The sequence below is a fragment of the Dreissena polymorpha genome, chromosome 8, assembly GCF_020536995.1.
Source record: "Dreissena polymorpha isolate Duluth1 chromosome 8, UMN_Dpol_1.0, whole genome shotgun sequence".
Classification (NCBI taxonomy): domain Eukaryota; kingdom Metazoa; phylum Mollusca; class Bivalvia; order Myida; family Dreissenidae; genus Dreissena; species Dreissena polymorpha.
In genome coordinates this window covers 74,206,823-74,221,410 of record NC_068362.1, presented here as the reverse complement: position 1 = coordinate 74,221,410, position 14,588 = coordinate 74,206,823, and the positions used below count along the sequence as shown (strand labels likewise).

The 14,588-nt window shown below is 37.1% G+C and overlaps 1 protein-coding gene across 1 annotated transcript; it reads right to left on the bottom strand.

Moving 5' to 3' along the window:
* Nucleotides 1-1,618: 1,618 nt before the first annotated feature.
* On the bottom strand, nucleotides 1,619-12,752 carry LOC127841998 (uncharacterized). Its single transcript, XM_052371295.1, has 5 exons — nucleotides 12,648-12,752; nucleotides 10,569-10,810; nucleotides 7,771-7,851; nucleotides 3,529-3,655; nucleotides 1,619-1,765 (listed from the first exon to the last, which is right to left on the bottom strand). The coding sequence occupies exons 1-5, from the start codon at nucleotides 12,718-12,720 to the stop codon at nucleotides 1,686-1,688; spliced, it is 603 nt and encodes a 200-aa protein (XP_052227255.1). The 5' UTR covers nucleotides 12,721-12,752; the 3' UTR covers nucleotides 1,619-1,685.
* Nucleotides 12,753-14,588: the final 1,836 nt, after the last annotated feature.

Below are 14,588 nucleotides of genomic sequence, written 5' to 3'. Positions count from 1 at the left end.
GAATTAATGTCTTAATGGTTTCTTCGCAATTTTCTTGATTTGATGTTTCTTTTATTCCATGAAATAGTAGATTTTGTCTTAGACTATGAAATTCCAATTTATCATTTGCGTCCTCAATCTGGATTAATTTTGTTTGATAAGTGTGCAGGATATTTTCGAATTTGTTGGATTTTTCGTTGAACATTTTGATCTGCTCTTCTGATTTGTTAAGTTTTAATTTAGTTTCTTCGAACTGTCCATTTATAAAGTTGCAGCTGTTTTCCATAGATTTCACTTGAAGTTCTAACTGTTCTACCTTAAGTGTGATTTTAGAGACGGATTCTTCAATTTTGTCTATCTTTGATACTACGATATTGTTCTGTTGCTTGATTGTTTTTATGTCCTCTATCAATCCCGTGGCCCAAGGAGGAGGGCTCATCGGGCTCATGGCGGGATTCAAAGTGGGGTTCATGGTGGGGTTCAAGGAGGGGTTCATGGTGCTTTGATATTGTTGGCCGAAACCTCCAAACTGGTTCATCGGTGGAGAGGAAACCCCGAACTGATTGTTATAGAGTGGTGATCATGTATTGAAGTTCATGTTCCAAATAGCGTCCTGTAAACAATAGTTGTTGAAATTGAAAGCGGTCGGTGTTGTGGCCAAGTTTACACGTTTTGCTGCATTATTAACATTGTTCGCGTCGCATGTACTGTAGACAGCGCTTACATCGGAACCGGTTTTGCCGGTATTTTCGTGTGATAATCCCGAGCTTATTTTGGCGGGCTCAATTGGTGATATTGTTTTTCTCTTTTTAGCCTTTTTTGCACTTTTATTTACGTTTTTTTCTTTATTTTTCTTAGGTGACATGAAGATTATCCTACTATTTTCACTTAAATCCAAAACTTCTTTCGAAATGCACGTTTAAATCCATAGTTTTTCACATAAATTTAAGAGCATTAAAATCCATGTCTGCACACCTGCGCATGCGTGAACAATCATAAAACAAATGTTCTGACCGAAATTCAGGAAGATTGGACCAAAAATGTGACTTCTAGAGTGTTCACATGTTTTCACTATACAGTCCACTCTCGTTAACTCGACATCGGATATCTCGATATTCTCGAAATGTCGAAGTAAGCTCAATGTCCCAACTTTTTTCCTTCTCATATACATATTGAGAAAACTGCCCCACCCCTTGGCGGCCATGTTTTTTCACTGCTCTGGACCACTTTCGAACTCATATGAGATATCAATGAAACCAATGTTTTGACCAAGTTTCATGATGATTGGGCAAAAAGTGTGACTTTTCACAAGGTTTCTCTATAGCCCTATAAGGAATACTGCCCCGCCCCCTGGCGGCCATGTTTTTCAACAGACTTCTACAGTGTTCACAAGGTTTTTCTTTTTTTTGACCTAGTTTTTGACCCAGCATGACTCAGTTTCGAACTCAGTCGAGGTATCATTGGGACAAATATTCTGACCAAGTTTCATGAAGATCAAAAATAAATGTGGCCTCTGGAGTGTTCACAAGGCAAATGTTGTCGGCGCGCGATGCACGACGGACGACAGACAAAAGGCAATCACAAAAGCTCACAATGAGCACGTTGTGCTCAGGTGAGCTAAAAACAAGTCCTGAATATGTTATATCTAACTTCTTCTGATCATTTTATTACACAATATATTATAAACTGAAATTTAATAAAATAGCTCATGTCTTTCTAGAGAATGGATTGAAAAGCATCGGGTCTTCCAAGTATTTCACAGGCTTGTTCATGAAGGGCAAGAAACCTGCAATAAATAATATGTTTTTAAATGTGTTTGATACTTTATTTCTTCAACCTTTAGGTACATAATACATATAAATTATGACAACATGATGGGATACAATTTTAATAAAATATATTTTATGAAGAAGAAATCTAAGTGTGTTTTTTTATTAAATTAAAATATTCAAAATAATAGTATCAAAATGATACTAACAGATCTTTTTACAAGAACAAATTTATTACTGCAAAAATGTACCCAATAACAAAGAAACAGTAAGCACTAACAACAACAAAGCTGAATAAAGTTAGAATTTCAATTGCACAATGATATGCCAAATCATTTTAGAAATATGTTTGGAGTATCAAGGTCAATTGGCCAACAAACTCCTTTTTGTCATTTGATGCATGTGACTTTGTCTATCATGCTATAAGCTACTGCCTAAATGCATACACATCTGACCGCCAAATTGTTGTAAATTGGCAAATACGCAATTATAAAATCTTTGTTATATACATTACTGTACTAAATGTATCAATTATTATCTATAGATACCAGTCACAAAACTTATAACAAGAGTGCCAAACTGTCACAAGATACGCCCGTTTTAAGACTTTGGACAACTTGATAACTTTACCATGACCCATATTTGAACTTGACCTACATATCATCTAGACACAACTTCTGACCAAAGTTGGTGAAGATCTGATGAAAACTACTTCAATTAGAGAGCAGACACCATGCTAAATGCTTGAAATGCACTACGGGACCTCGTGACCTAGTTTTTAACCTGGCAAGACCCATATTTGAACTTGACCTACATGTAGATATTGTCTAGACACAACTTCTGACCAAAGTTGGTGAAGATCGGATGAAAACTACTTCAATTAGAGAGCACTTGCTAAATGCTTGAAATGGTTTAAGTGACCCTGTGACCTAGTTTTTGACCTGGAATGACCCATATTCCAACTTGACCTAAATACTGTCTAGATACAACTTCTGACCAAGTTTGGTGAAGATTGGATGAAAACTACTTCAATTAGAGAGTGGACACCATGCTAAATGCTTGAAATGCACTAAGTGACCCTGTGACCTAGTTTTTGACCCAGCATGACCCATATTCGAACTTGACCTAGATATTGTCTAGATACAACTTCTGACCAAGTTTGGTGAAGATCGGATGAATACAATTTGAATTAGAGTCCGGACAAAGTGGCGCCGTTGAAAATGCACTAATTGACCCTATGACCTAGTTTTTGACCCGGCATGACCCATATTTGAACTTGGCCTATATATCAACTAGATGCAACTGCTGACCAAGTTTGGTGAAGATCGGATGAATACAATTTGAAATAGAGTCCGGACAAAGTGGCCCCTTTGAAAATGCACTTATTGACCCTATGACCTAGTTTTTGACCCGGCATGACCCATATTCGAACTTGGCCTAGATATCAACTAGATGCAACTGCTGACCAAGTTTGGTGAAGATCGGATGAATACAATTTGAATTAGAGTCCGGACAAAGTGATGCCTTCCGCCCGCCGCCCGCCCGCCGCCAAGGGGTTTCACATAATACGTCCCGTATTTATACGGGCGTATAAAAACCACAGATATATTGAATCGTCTTAATGCTCATCTAAACATTTGTAGTCTGACTGAGTCTCTAGCAGAAAACAGCTTGAATCTCTATACACACTTAGTAATATTAAAGATTTCCACAAGATAATATTAACCCAATAAACATACTTTTTCATAATCTTTATCATAATGCAAAAGATAGCACGCACCCATCAATTTAGCTATGCGTACTTCCCTGGCCACTCGTCTCTGCATGTGTAGACAGAGTCCTGTGACATGACGACCATACATGCGACCAGTGTACGGGGAGATGAACTGACTCAGCAGCTGAGTGTTCTGATGAAGAGATTCATTATTGTTCATTAATAGTTTAGATTGAATTGTTTAACTTAAAAACCTCCTCAATAAAATCATGAGCTGGAGATAACATTGGAAACTTTGACATTTTAAAGCAGACGTATATCAGATGAACTTATTCCCATACATTACTATCTACATCAATTATTTGTCAGTAAAAATTAATAATTGAAAAATTTAATCTGTTCACAGTATGTTATTGTTCTGCTCTTGAAAGAAACTACTAGTCAATTAAAAGGAAGCAGCCACAAATATATTGCAGTTACACATAGAAAGTTAAAAGTTTTCATCTTACACATTTTTATCTTTTTCTATTGACTTTCATTAAAATATCATGCTTCATATATTTAAACAATATTGAACAAGACGATTGCCAAGCAATGAAAGTCCCCTACCAGTGAACCTTCAGCATTTTCAGATTTTTTTTACATGTATTTGTTGCCATATCAACCAGAATTCTTGACGTAAGAACAAAATGAAATGACCTGCATAATCTCCATATTGCCATCTGTCCATGTTTCAAGTTTCATGAAACAAGAGGGCCATGATGGCCCTGAATCGCTCACCTGACTAACCTTGCTTCATGAACTTAAATTTTATTAGACCCATATACAATCCCAAGCCAAATTTCATTAATTAATACATTCTGACAAAATTTCATTAAGACGTGATGAAAACTGTGACCTCTTTCATCTACACAAGGTTTTACTAGAATTTCCCGGTGACCTAATTTTTGACCCCAGATGACCCATATACGATCCAAAATCAGATATTATCAAGATAAACATTCTGACCATATTTCATTAAGATCATATGAAAACTATGACCTCTATCGTCTTCACAAAGTTTTTCTATGATTTGACCTAGTTTTTGACCCCAGATGACCCTAATACAATCCCAACCCAGATTTCATCAAGATTAATATTCTGGCCAAATTTCATAAAGATTTAGTAAAAACTGTGACCTCTACTGTCTACAAAAGTTTGTTTTTTTAATCTGACCTAGTTTTTGACCCTAGATGACCCAAAGTCAATCCCAATCCAGATTTTAACAAGACAAACATTCTGACTATATTTCAATAAAATCTGATGAAAACTGTGACCTCTATAGTCTACACAAGGTTTTTCTATTATTTGACCTAGTGCCTAGTTGCTGACCCCAGATGACCCAAATACAATCCAAACAGGGCTCCTCTTGCCCAAAAATTTCTGTGGCCAACATTTTAGCCAAATGGAATTTTGAGTAGCCAAATTTTAAAAACTGTAGCCAAAGTTTTAGCAAAGCATTTGCAGGGGTCAATGTTGGATATTTTGAAAATCCTGAACTTAAAGCTGGGGGCCAGGGGGCCGCAGGGCCCTCTGTGGGTCCAGGGGACAAGGGGGCCAGAGGCCCCCAGAAGCTCCTGGATTCGACACATTTAAAGGGTGCATGTACCTGTTCTGGTGATTCTATTTTCTTAAAAAAACAACATACACATATATTTCAAAATCTTCATGTATTTGATAAAGAACACAAAGTTAGTCAAAAGGCAATTCATTCACATGCACCCTCTGTCTGGCATGGACTCGACTGCAGGTGTTGCTTTTGAAGAACCAGATAAAACCTGTAACAGTGGTTACAAATTATATTTTTCACACATACTTTAAAAAAGTCAATAATACAGGTTTAATTAATGCAGAATCAAATGTCACCATTTATATTCACAGAATCATGCTGCCAGAAGCCTCCACATACACCTAAGAAAATTGGGTATGGTGGCTTCTGCTAAACAGTTAAAATTGAAAATTTCAGCATGGGTTCCCCTAGTTTTTATCCAAATCGTTGTTTGAATGCTAAATAATTGTATCCTGGTGTGACCAAAATTTGACGATGTAACGGTTACATGAAGCAATATTTAGCAAATAATTTAAGAAATGATGAATGTTTAATAGCACAAAATAATAATTTTAAACTCGGCTGTATTACTTTGAAATTATTACAAGACAATAACCATCCATTTAATCGATAAAAATAGAACATCGTCGAATTAAGGTGTCGGCGAATTTGGATTACGGTAGGTTGCCCATATTTGTTTTACAAAAAGTTTAAAAAAAACATTTCTTGCTGCTGGGCTCATATGTTGGGGACAATAAAACATTTTATTTAACTAAAAAAGACCTGTCCCAGTCAGCAAAAATGGCGTATTTGATCGTATTTTCAATTACTGTTAAAATTCTTTTCCTGATTTATGCTTTATTCAAAGGTCAAAATGTTTTAAAAGCTCACAATCAATGAATCATACGTTATTAATAAAAAAAATTGGCAAATTTGCTAGATCTATCTTGCCGATTTTTGATGCAAAACAACCTAAACAGTAAACTTTAGCAACAGAAAATACGACCAAATTCCGGGTGTTAGTTTAAAAAAATAAAAACCCTACCTGTTTGGTCTTGATGGTTCTTATATTCTTTATGTGATAAGGGCCCTCTGCGTGGAGACGCAATGCCTTCTTCCCACAAGACTGATAATTCAGGGTTTTCTTAAAAACTTCTCAAACCGCTTTTCCACAAGGCTTCCACTTTTCTCAACCAGTTCACTACCCGCCCGTAGACTACAGCGGGGAATGGCCACCCATTATAAACTGTACGCTGAAGTTTCTTTAGCTACCAACAGGCAAGTATCTCGTTGCCATTTTTCTCAACTTAAGTCTAAACACAGCTTCCCATTCGGCATCAAATATACGCAAAAAGTACTCAAATTGATTTAAATCGGCAGCAATCTTTAATCTTTAATCAGATGTAATTGTTTATTTAATCCTCTACGATGTACGATTTGTTTACGATTTGTTTTCACATCAGTAATTTGTCTCGATGACCGGTGTTAATGCCGACTGCGTATGAATTTTTCAGGTCAATAACACGGCGATGTATTGATGCACAGTCTACAGCTGAAAGCGGTTAATATCTGGGACGGCATGTCAGGAAAAAAATCAATACCGATAATTCGCATTGTTCATTAATTAAGCAACGATTAATAACACTTATCCTTTATGGATTTTCATGAAAGAAAAACCATAATAAAGAAAATTTTATTCTCTTTAATCTGATATATAAACAAGTTTGGAAAGAATTGGATGAAAAATTTGGACTTTATTGCATAAACACCATTTTCTCAATTCAAGGGGAGGTAATTCTGTACTTCATGGACCAATAATGCTCATTTTTTGTAGGGTTCGTGTCCTCATTGATATAAAGACACTCTGCAAATTTGGAAAGGATCGGACAAAAAATGTGGTAGATTTTTGAAAGTTTTCACAAAATAGGCAAAAACGAATAAACATGCAAAGTTCAACGAGCTCCTGCGGCCATGTTTTTTGACGAATCAAATTTCTTTGAACAACTTTTTCAGGGGAGCCTTCAAAGGTCATCCCTGTGAAATTTTTTGAAAATCTGATGAGCGGTTTCTGACAAGAAGATTTTTTAAGGTTTTTACCATATATGGTCATGGCGGCCATCTTGGTTATGTGATCAAATTTTTTTTAACAATTCTTTTGTCCCATGACCTAGGGATGCTCCACATGAAATTTAGTTGAAATTGGCTCAATGGTGTAGTTGAAGAAGATGTTTACAAATTGTTTACAGACAGACAGACGGACGGACGCCGGACGCTGAGTGATCACAATAGCTCACCCCGAGCTATCGCTCAGGTGAGCTAAAAATATGAAGAACTTTTAAAGTTATCGCAGGATCCAGAAGTGTGACAGACTCACAGAGCGCAAACAATAAGTCCTCTCCAGTTTCACCTGTAGGGGACTAATAACAAGTATAACGTAAAGATCAATCTCCTAGAGTGATACAAACATTTTATTTGCTTGTATAAAACATTAATTGAAATTGAGGTTATCATATATTTCCATTATTTAACATACAAAGGGAAGCAATTCAAAAACTAACAAAAGAAGCTTCAATTTATATCAGGTCTAGGGCTGTATTTTATGACTGCAATAACTGTAACTTTACAAAGATTATATACATAGTATATTTTGTATTTGTTTAATATACTTTGCTGCTTTTAAAATTAAAATTCCTGCAGTTTTGACTGCTGAATGTTTTTACCTTATAATCTAGTTTTATATTATGTTGGCAGAGGAGGCATGTCTTGGAAGGCTTCTGAAATGGATCTGGCATGTCTACAGGCTGAAATAAACAAACAATATATCCAGTGTTTATTTCTTTTTATGGAAAACATCATGATAACAATCAAAATAAATCATTGGGAAAAAGCATATTAAACCAAAACCAGGACTAGAGACCAGCTAAAACATCATTTTTTATGAAACTCCACCTTCTTATGGCGAAAAAAAAACATTCTTATGAAAACTTTTTATTCTAATGTGATTCAGATTGTGAACTTTAAAAATAATATAATAATTTATGATAAGAACCTCTTTGAAAACATATTATAAGCAAAACAATTATTTTGGATCTTGAACAAAATTCAGTCAATCTTAGATTAGCGGTATGTGTGATAGCTCATCAGTACTATAAGACCAAACAGTTAATAGATGTTAGAATTAAACAAGGGCTGTCTGTAAAACATGCATGCCCCCCATATGGGCTGTCAGTTGTAGTTGCAGCCATTGTGTGAATACGTTTTTTGGCACTGTGACCTTGACCTTTGACCTAATGTAAGTTATCATCCGGAAACCATTGTACTATTTCGAGTCACTGTGACCTTGACCTTTGACCTAGTGACCTGAAAATCAATAGGGGTCATCTGCCTGTCATGATCAAGGGGGGAGTTAGAGGGGGGTATAATGTGGGGTGTGGTAATGTATAAGATGTTTTAAAAAAAAAATTTTGGGGGGGGGGGGGGGGTCGGGGGCGGAGCGAGGGGGTGGGGTAATGGGGTTAAGGGGGGAGTGAGAGGGGGTATAATGTTGGGTGTGGTTATTTATTCAATGTTAAAAAAAAAAAAATTTGGGGGGGGAGGTAATTTTTAGATGTTTAAAAAAAAAATGTTTTTTTTTTGGGGGGGGGGGTAGGGGGTTGGGGGGGGGGTGAGAGGGGGGGTAGAATGTGGGGTGTGGTAATTTATAAGATGTTTAAAAAATATAATTGTTTTTTTATGGGGGGGGGTGGGGGGGTAGGGGGGGGTGGGGGGTGAGAGGGGGTATAATGTGGGGTGTGGTAATTTATTAATGTTTAAAAAAAAAAAATTGGCGAGGGGGTGGGGGGGGGGGTAGGGGGGAGTGAGAGGGGGGTAAAATGTGGTGTGTGGTAATTAATTAGATGTTTAAAAAAAAAAAATAAATTTGGGGGGGGGGGGTGGGGGGGGTAGGGGGGTGAGAGGGGTAATAATGTGGTGGGGTTAGGTAATTAAATAGATATTTAAAAAAAATAAAAAAAATTTGGGGGGGGGGGGGTGGCGGGTGCGGGGGTAGGGGGGTGAGAGGGGGGTATAATGTGGGGTGCGGTAATTAATAACATGTTTAAAAAAAAAAATTGGGGGGCGGGGGTGGGGGGGGGGAGGGGGGGTAGGGGGGTAGGGGGGTGAGAGGGGGTAATAATGTGGGGTGTGGTAATTTATTAGATGTTTAAAAAAAAAAAATGGGGGGGGTGGGAGGGTGTAGGAGGGGGGTAGGGGGAAGTGAGAGGGGGGTATAATGTGGGGTGTGGTAATTCATAAGATGTTTAAAAAAAATTGGAGGGGGGGTGAAGGGGGGGATAGGGGGTGAGAGGGGGATATAATGTGAGGTGGGGTAATAAATAAGATGTTAAAAAAAAAAAAAATTTGGGGGGGGGGTGAAGGGGGGGATATAGGGGGGTGGGGGGGGGGGGTATAATGTGGGGTGTGGTAATTTATAAGATGTTTTAAAACAATATTATTTTTTATTTGGGGGGGGTAGGGGGATGGGGGGGGGTGAGAGGGGGTAATAATGTGGGGTGTGGTAATTTATAAGATGTTTAAAAAAAAAATTGGGGGGGGGGCGGTTGGGGGGTGGGAGGGTGGGGGGGTAGGGGGGAGTGAGAGGGGGGTATAATGCGGGGTGTGGTAATTTATTAGATGTTGAAAATAAAATTTGGGGGTATGGGGGGTAGGGGGGGTAGGGGGGTAGGGGGGGTGGGGGTGAGAGGGGGGTTTAATGTGGGGTGTGGTAATTTATTTGATGATGTTTAAAAAAAAATCAGGGGGGGGGTAAGGTTGGGGGGGTGTAAGGGATTTTGATAGGGGCATGGAGTATTGTTTGGGTGGAATCCATTGTGGTATTCAGGTAAATGTTGTTTTGTCAAAGTAATAATAAAATGTGATCATAAAAAATAACAAATGATCTCACACTGACATGATAAATATCATCTATTCATTAAACATGAAATTTTAACTTATTGCATTTGTTTCCCCTGTATATAAGAAAGATATAACAGTGTATTACCTCCACTGTCCTGCTTATATTTATATTAATCAACAAAATTAAACATTAACACAATATTTAATATACAAAATATACAAAAAATCTCATATTCTGATAATATTTTTACTGATCCACTTTATTTTACTCAAAGGATGATGTTTCATTGGACTGATAATTATAGATTTAGGATTACAGACCAGTTGCTTCTGTTATAATGTTCAGAGTTCGCCCTGTTGGCCGCGTATGCTTTCTTGAGTTCTCATCCAAAAACCATTTTACTATTTCGGGTCACCGTGACCTTAACCTTTGACCTCAAAATCAATAGGGGTCATCTGCGAGTCATGATCAATGTACCTATGAAGTTTCATGATCCTAGGCCCAAGCGTTCTTGAGTTATCATCTGACAACCACCTGGTGGACGGACCGACCGACAGACAGACAGACCGACATGAGCAAAGCAATATACCCCCTCTTCTTTGAAGGGGGGCATAAAAACTGTACCATATCATCGTTGCTTTCAATCTGAATGTTCATCTGTTCTAGATATTTGGTAAGTTGCTCTGAATCAAACACATCATTTTTTTTAGGTTTTCCTTTCTGATTGTGGAAGTATGTGAGGTCAGTGTACTGTTTCCAGTTGCCAGGTTTTTTGCTGACTGAGTCTGGATGAATGGCCTCCTCATGCTCAGGACGCAGGTCTTGGAACTGATTCTTGACACTTTTGTTACGCACGCGTCCAAGGCCTTTGAAAACATACAAGACATGAAGCAGAAAGCAACAAGAATTTTTACAATACCGGTATTTACGTGGTAGTTTTACATTATATTACAAATCAAGATGATTAGCAAATGTCATTAAATTACAATCAATGACAATTACCTTGTTTTGGAATTAGGTTTAAAATATTTTAAAGAAGTGTTACAATAAAAAATGTCCTAATAACAGGATCAACTCTTATTTTTTATTCTATAGCATAGTTTCCTGCATATTTGGCAACTAAGAAGTTAAATTTACTTTATACATGTATACTGAACAAAACAATTTCAACCCAAGTGTGACCAGAGTTTTTTTAGCTCAAAGTCTGGTCCAGTATTCGGCCCCATTTCAAATCGGAAAAAGTATATATTTTTCCCAAATGAGACCTAACAAGAATATCAGTGAAACTGATGGATGCTCCCCGATGACACGCTTTGTCAATCTATGTGTAAATAACCACCTAAAAAAATATATTATCAGCCTTGGTGACCTTCACCCCAGTGACCTCAAACCTCATCAAAAGGTAGAGGTTCATGCAAGGTACCTACATGCCAAATATGAAAGAGATCGGTAAAGTATTGAAGGTGCTATGAAAAACTGTAACATAAGTGAGACGGAAAAATCTATTATTAGCCTCGGTGAACTTGACCTTGACCTCAAACCTCATCAAAAGGTAGAGGTCCATGCAAGGTACCTTCATGCCAAATATGAAAGAGATCGGTAAAAGTATTGAAGGTGCTATGAGAAACTGTAACAAAAGTGTGACGGAAAAATCTATTATTAGCCTCGGTGACCTTAACCTTGACCCCAGTGACCTCATCAAAAGATAGAGGTCCATGCAAGGTACCTACATGCCAAATATGAAAGAGATCGGTAAAGTATTGAAGGTGCTATAAGAAACTGTAACAAAAGTGTGACGGAAGGAAGTAAGGAAGTAAGGAACTACAAACTGGCAACTATATGCTCCACCGAAAATATTTCAGGGAGCATAAAAATTCCGAATTGAAGGTTTCAAAAAAAAAAAAAATCTTCAGATCTCAACATTTTGTTCATCTCCCATCCAGAAATATAAGTTCAACCCTAGTTTATATAATACTGAAAACATTTTTTTCTACAATTTTATGCATTTAAGCAGAACAGCAATAACACTTATTTCCCATTCCCAAAATGATGAAAAAAACACTGTTGTCATTTCATTAGTGTATTTATAACAAGTAAATGGTGGAAAATGTTAACATATCTGATATTTCCTGAGTCACAGGCCAATTTCAGGAAAGCATTCTAGCAACCCTGATTTTTTCATATCTTGATAATCTTCCCTTTCAATTTGTTCAGACATCTTTTCATAGGAAAACATTAATGTTTGTAACAATTTTGATATAAATCAACGAATAAATCTTCACATAGGCTAAAACAAACAAACATAATGTAGAAAAGATTCTTAACATAATAGGCATTTAGAAAACAAGTGTAGCAAATTTTAATTAATAAAAATATATATTATTTAAAAAAAATTGTTCTCACAAAAAATTTAATTCAAGCATTTTATAAAAAAAAAACAATGACAAAATTTGACAGAATTTTCAATTTTTCTGACAAAATTCAATTGTATCAGATATTTATACAAATTTCCAAAATATGGGGTAAGCTGAACCAAACAGAATGGCTACATTCTGATCTTTTTCAGTTGTCCGAATACCAACATCCGGATTACTATCACTATCCATTAAATAATAAATCTTATGCATTTTAACGCATAAACATGGTCGTAAACTTTTAAAACATGTAAACTATTAGTTGTAATAAATCAACGTCAAATTTTACCGCTTGTAATCCTGTACAAAGCAGATATTTTAGAAAAGGTCAAGCATGTTTTGTTCGCTAACGTTAAGGCCATTTTTACAAGTCGATTCGGCCACAAATTAAAACGGTATAATCTTATTAACAATCACCACGCAGAGTTGTCGTTCGTAATCTCACGTGCAATTTGGTCCAGATATGCTGGTTCCAGTCAAATCTCTGCGCGGAGATTGAAATTTTGAGTCAAACACAGACTACAATAGCTGCTGAATCCAATATACATCTACATAGGTGCGTTGACTAGTCAAACTTGACCATTACTCAACGGGTAGTGGCGCCTAAGACAAAAGTGTGGGGATGGATAGAAAGATAGGTTATATAAAAATACAAGAGGTGATTAAAATTAAGTACAATATAAAGTTAGAGGAGATATTACAGATAAAGTACACAATACTACACATTTAAATTAGGAATACAAAGAATAAATACATAGTAAAAGGAAGGAAAAAGAGATAATCCTAGTCGGTCATACAACCATCTGGGAGTGAAACCCCTTGTTAGAAATGCAGCGTCGCTATAGCCCCCTCTTGAATGATACTAAACAGGGGGCCTCAGCTACTGTAGCTGGTAGTCTGTTCCACACTGGGATGGTTCTAGGTAAGAAACTGAACTTAAAGACATATGATGATGTTGAGTAGTGGTAGTATGCCAAGCTATGCATGTTCCGACGGGTTCGCGCTGGTGCTTCTGATAGGTAGGCATCACTAGGCATGTCGACAAGTTCATGTATGATCTTGTGCAGAATGACTAGCTGGAGTTTTGTGCGTCTGTCCTCAAGAGACTCCCGTTGAAGTAGATGCAACATATTGGTTAAACTGCTGGTATTGCGGTAACGGTTGGTGGTAAAGCGTGCTGCTCTTCTTTGGACCATTTCAATTTTCTTTACTTGATGTGTGAGGGTTCCAGATTGATGTGCAGTATTCTAAGTGGGATAGGACAAGTGTCTTTCATGCATTGACTTAAAAAAGTGTGACTTGAAAACAGTGCCGAAGAGTTTTACGTAGGAAGTCCATCATGTTGTTAGCTTTCTTGGTGGGTCGGTCAATATGGGTGTTCCAAGACAGCGTAGAGTGAATGTCCACACCGAGGTATTTCGATGAGTTGTCCACAGTTAGGGTTGTTCCTTTCAATAGGTATGTGTGTTCTATTGGACGGCGCTTCCGGATGACTCTAAGTAAACTGCATTTTTGTGGGTGGAACTCCATACCCCATCTTTGTTTCCATTCAGATAGGTTTTGTAGGTCGTTCTGCAGGATGTCACAGAAGATATTTCTTTCTGCTTAAATAATCTGAGCTTGTGTGTAGATATATATCACAATGACCCAGGAAAGAGGGGTGGGGGGGAGCCAGGTCAAGTAACTAACTCAGATTTTCAAAGAGCTTCCTTATCTCTATGTCAGGCTTACACTTATACGGATATTGGCCAAACTTAGAGCATAGTCTTTACACAAAGTACCACTTTTAATAAATTATTCCGAGTACAACTATGCATACAACCAACTTAATTTCGAGGACATTCATATTACTCCTTATGCAGATAAAGTGTTTAACAATCTCATTTAATGATTTATGCTCACTGTGTCGCCCCTCGTTATAAACATAAGCAAGAGAAGATTTTAAACCTGTATCGAAAAAAATGTTATCTTGATAATTCTTTTAATGCTATTAATGGCACACATTCTATGTTCTAGTAATTTCCATTTGGAAATAACTATGATATGATCCTAAATTTCGTTGTATTGGGGTTGACTTTTATAAATTTACTCGAGTTTGGTGATTAGCTACCCAGAATAGTTTCCCATTATGTTGTTATTACCCATGGAGTCCAGAATCCACAGCGGTTCTTTTAAGTTATTATTTTTAATGCAAGTTGTAGATGGTGTTATTGATGGTTGCACGCGTTTG

Excerpts from the sequence above, each read along its gene's own strand:
- LOC127841998 (XM_052371295.1), bottom strand. The coding sequence starts at position 12,720 with ATGGCCTTAACGTTAGCGAACAAAACATGCTTGACCTTTTCTAAAATA. Across the intron at positions 10,811-12,647 it reads TTTGTACAGGATTACAAGCG|GCCTTGGACGCGTGCGTAAC; the intron begins GTAAAATTTGAC and ends ATGTTTTCAAAG. Across the intron at positions 3,656-7,770 it reads ATATAAAACTAGATTATAAG|AACACTCAGCTGCTGAGTCA; the intron begins GTAAAAACATTC and ends TCTCTTCATCAG.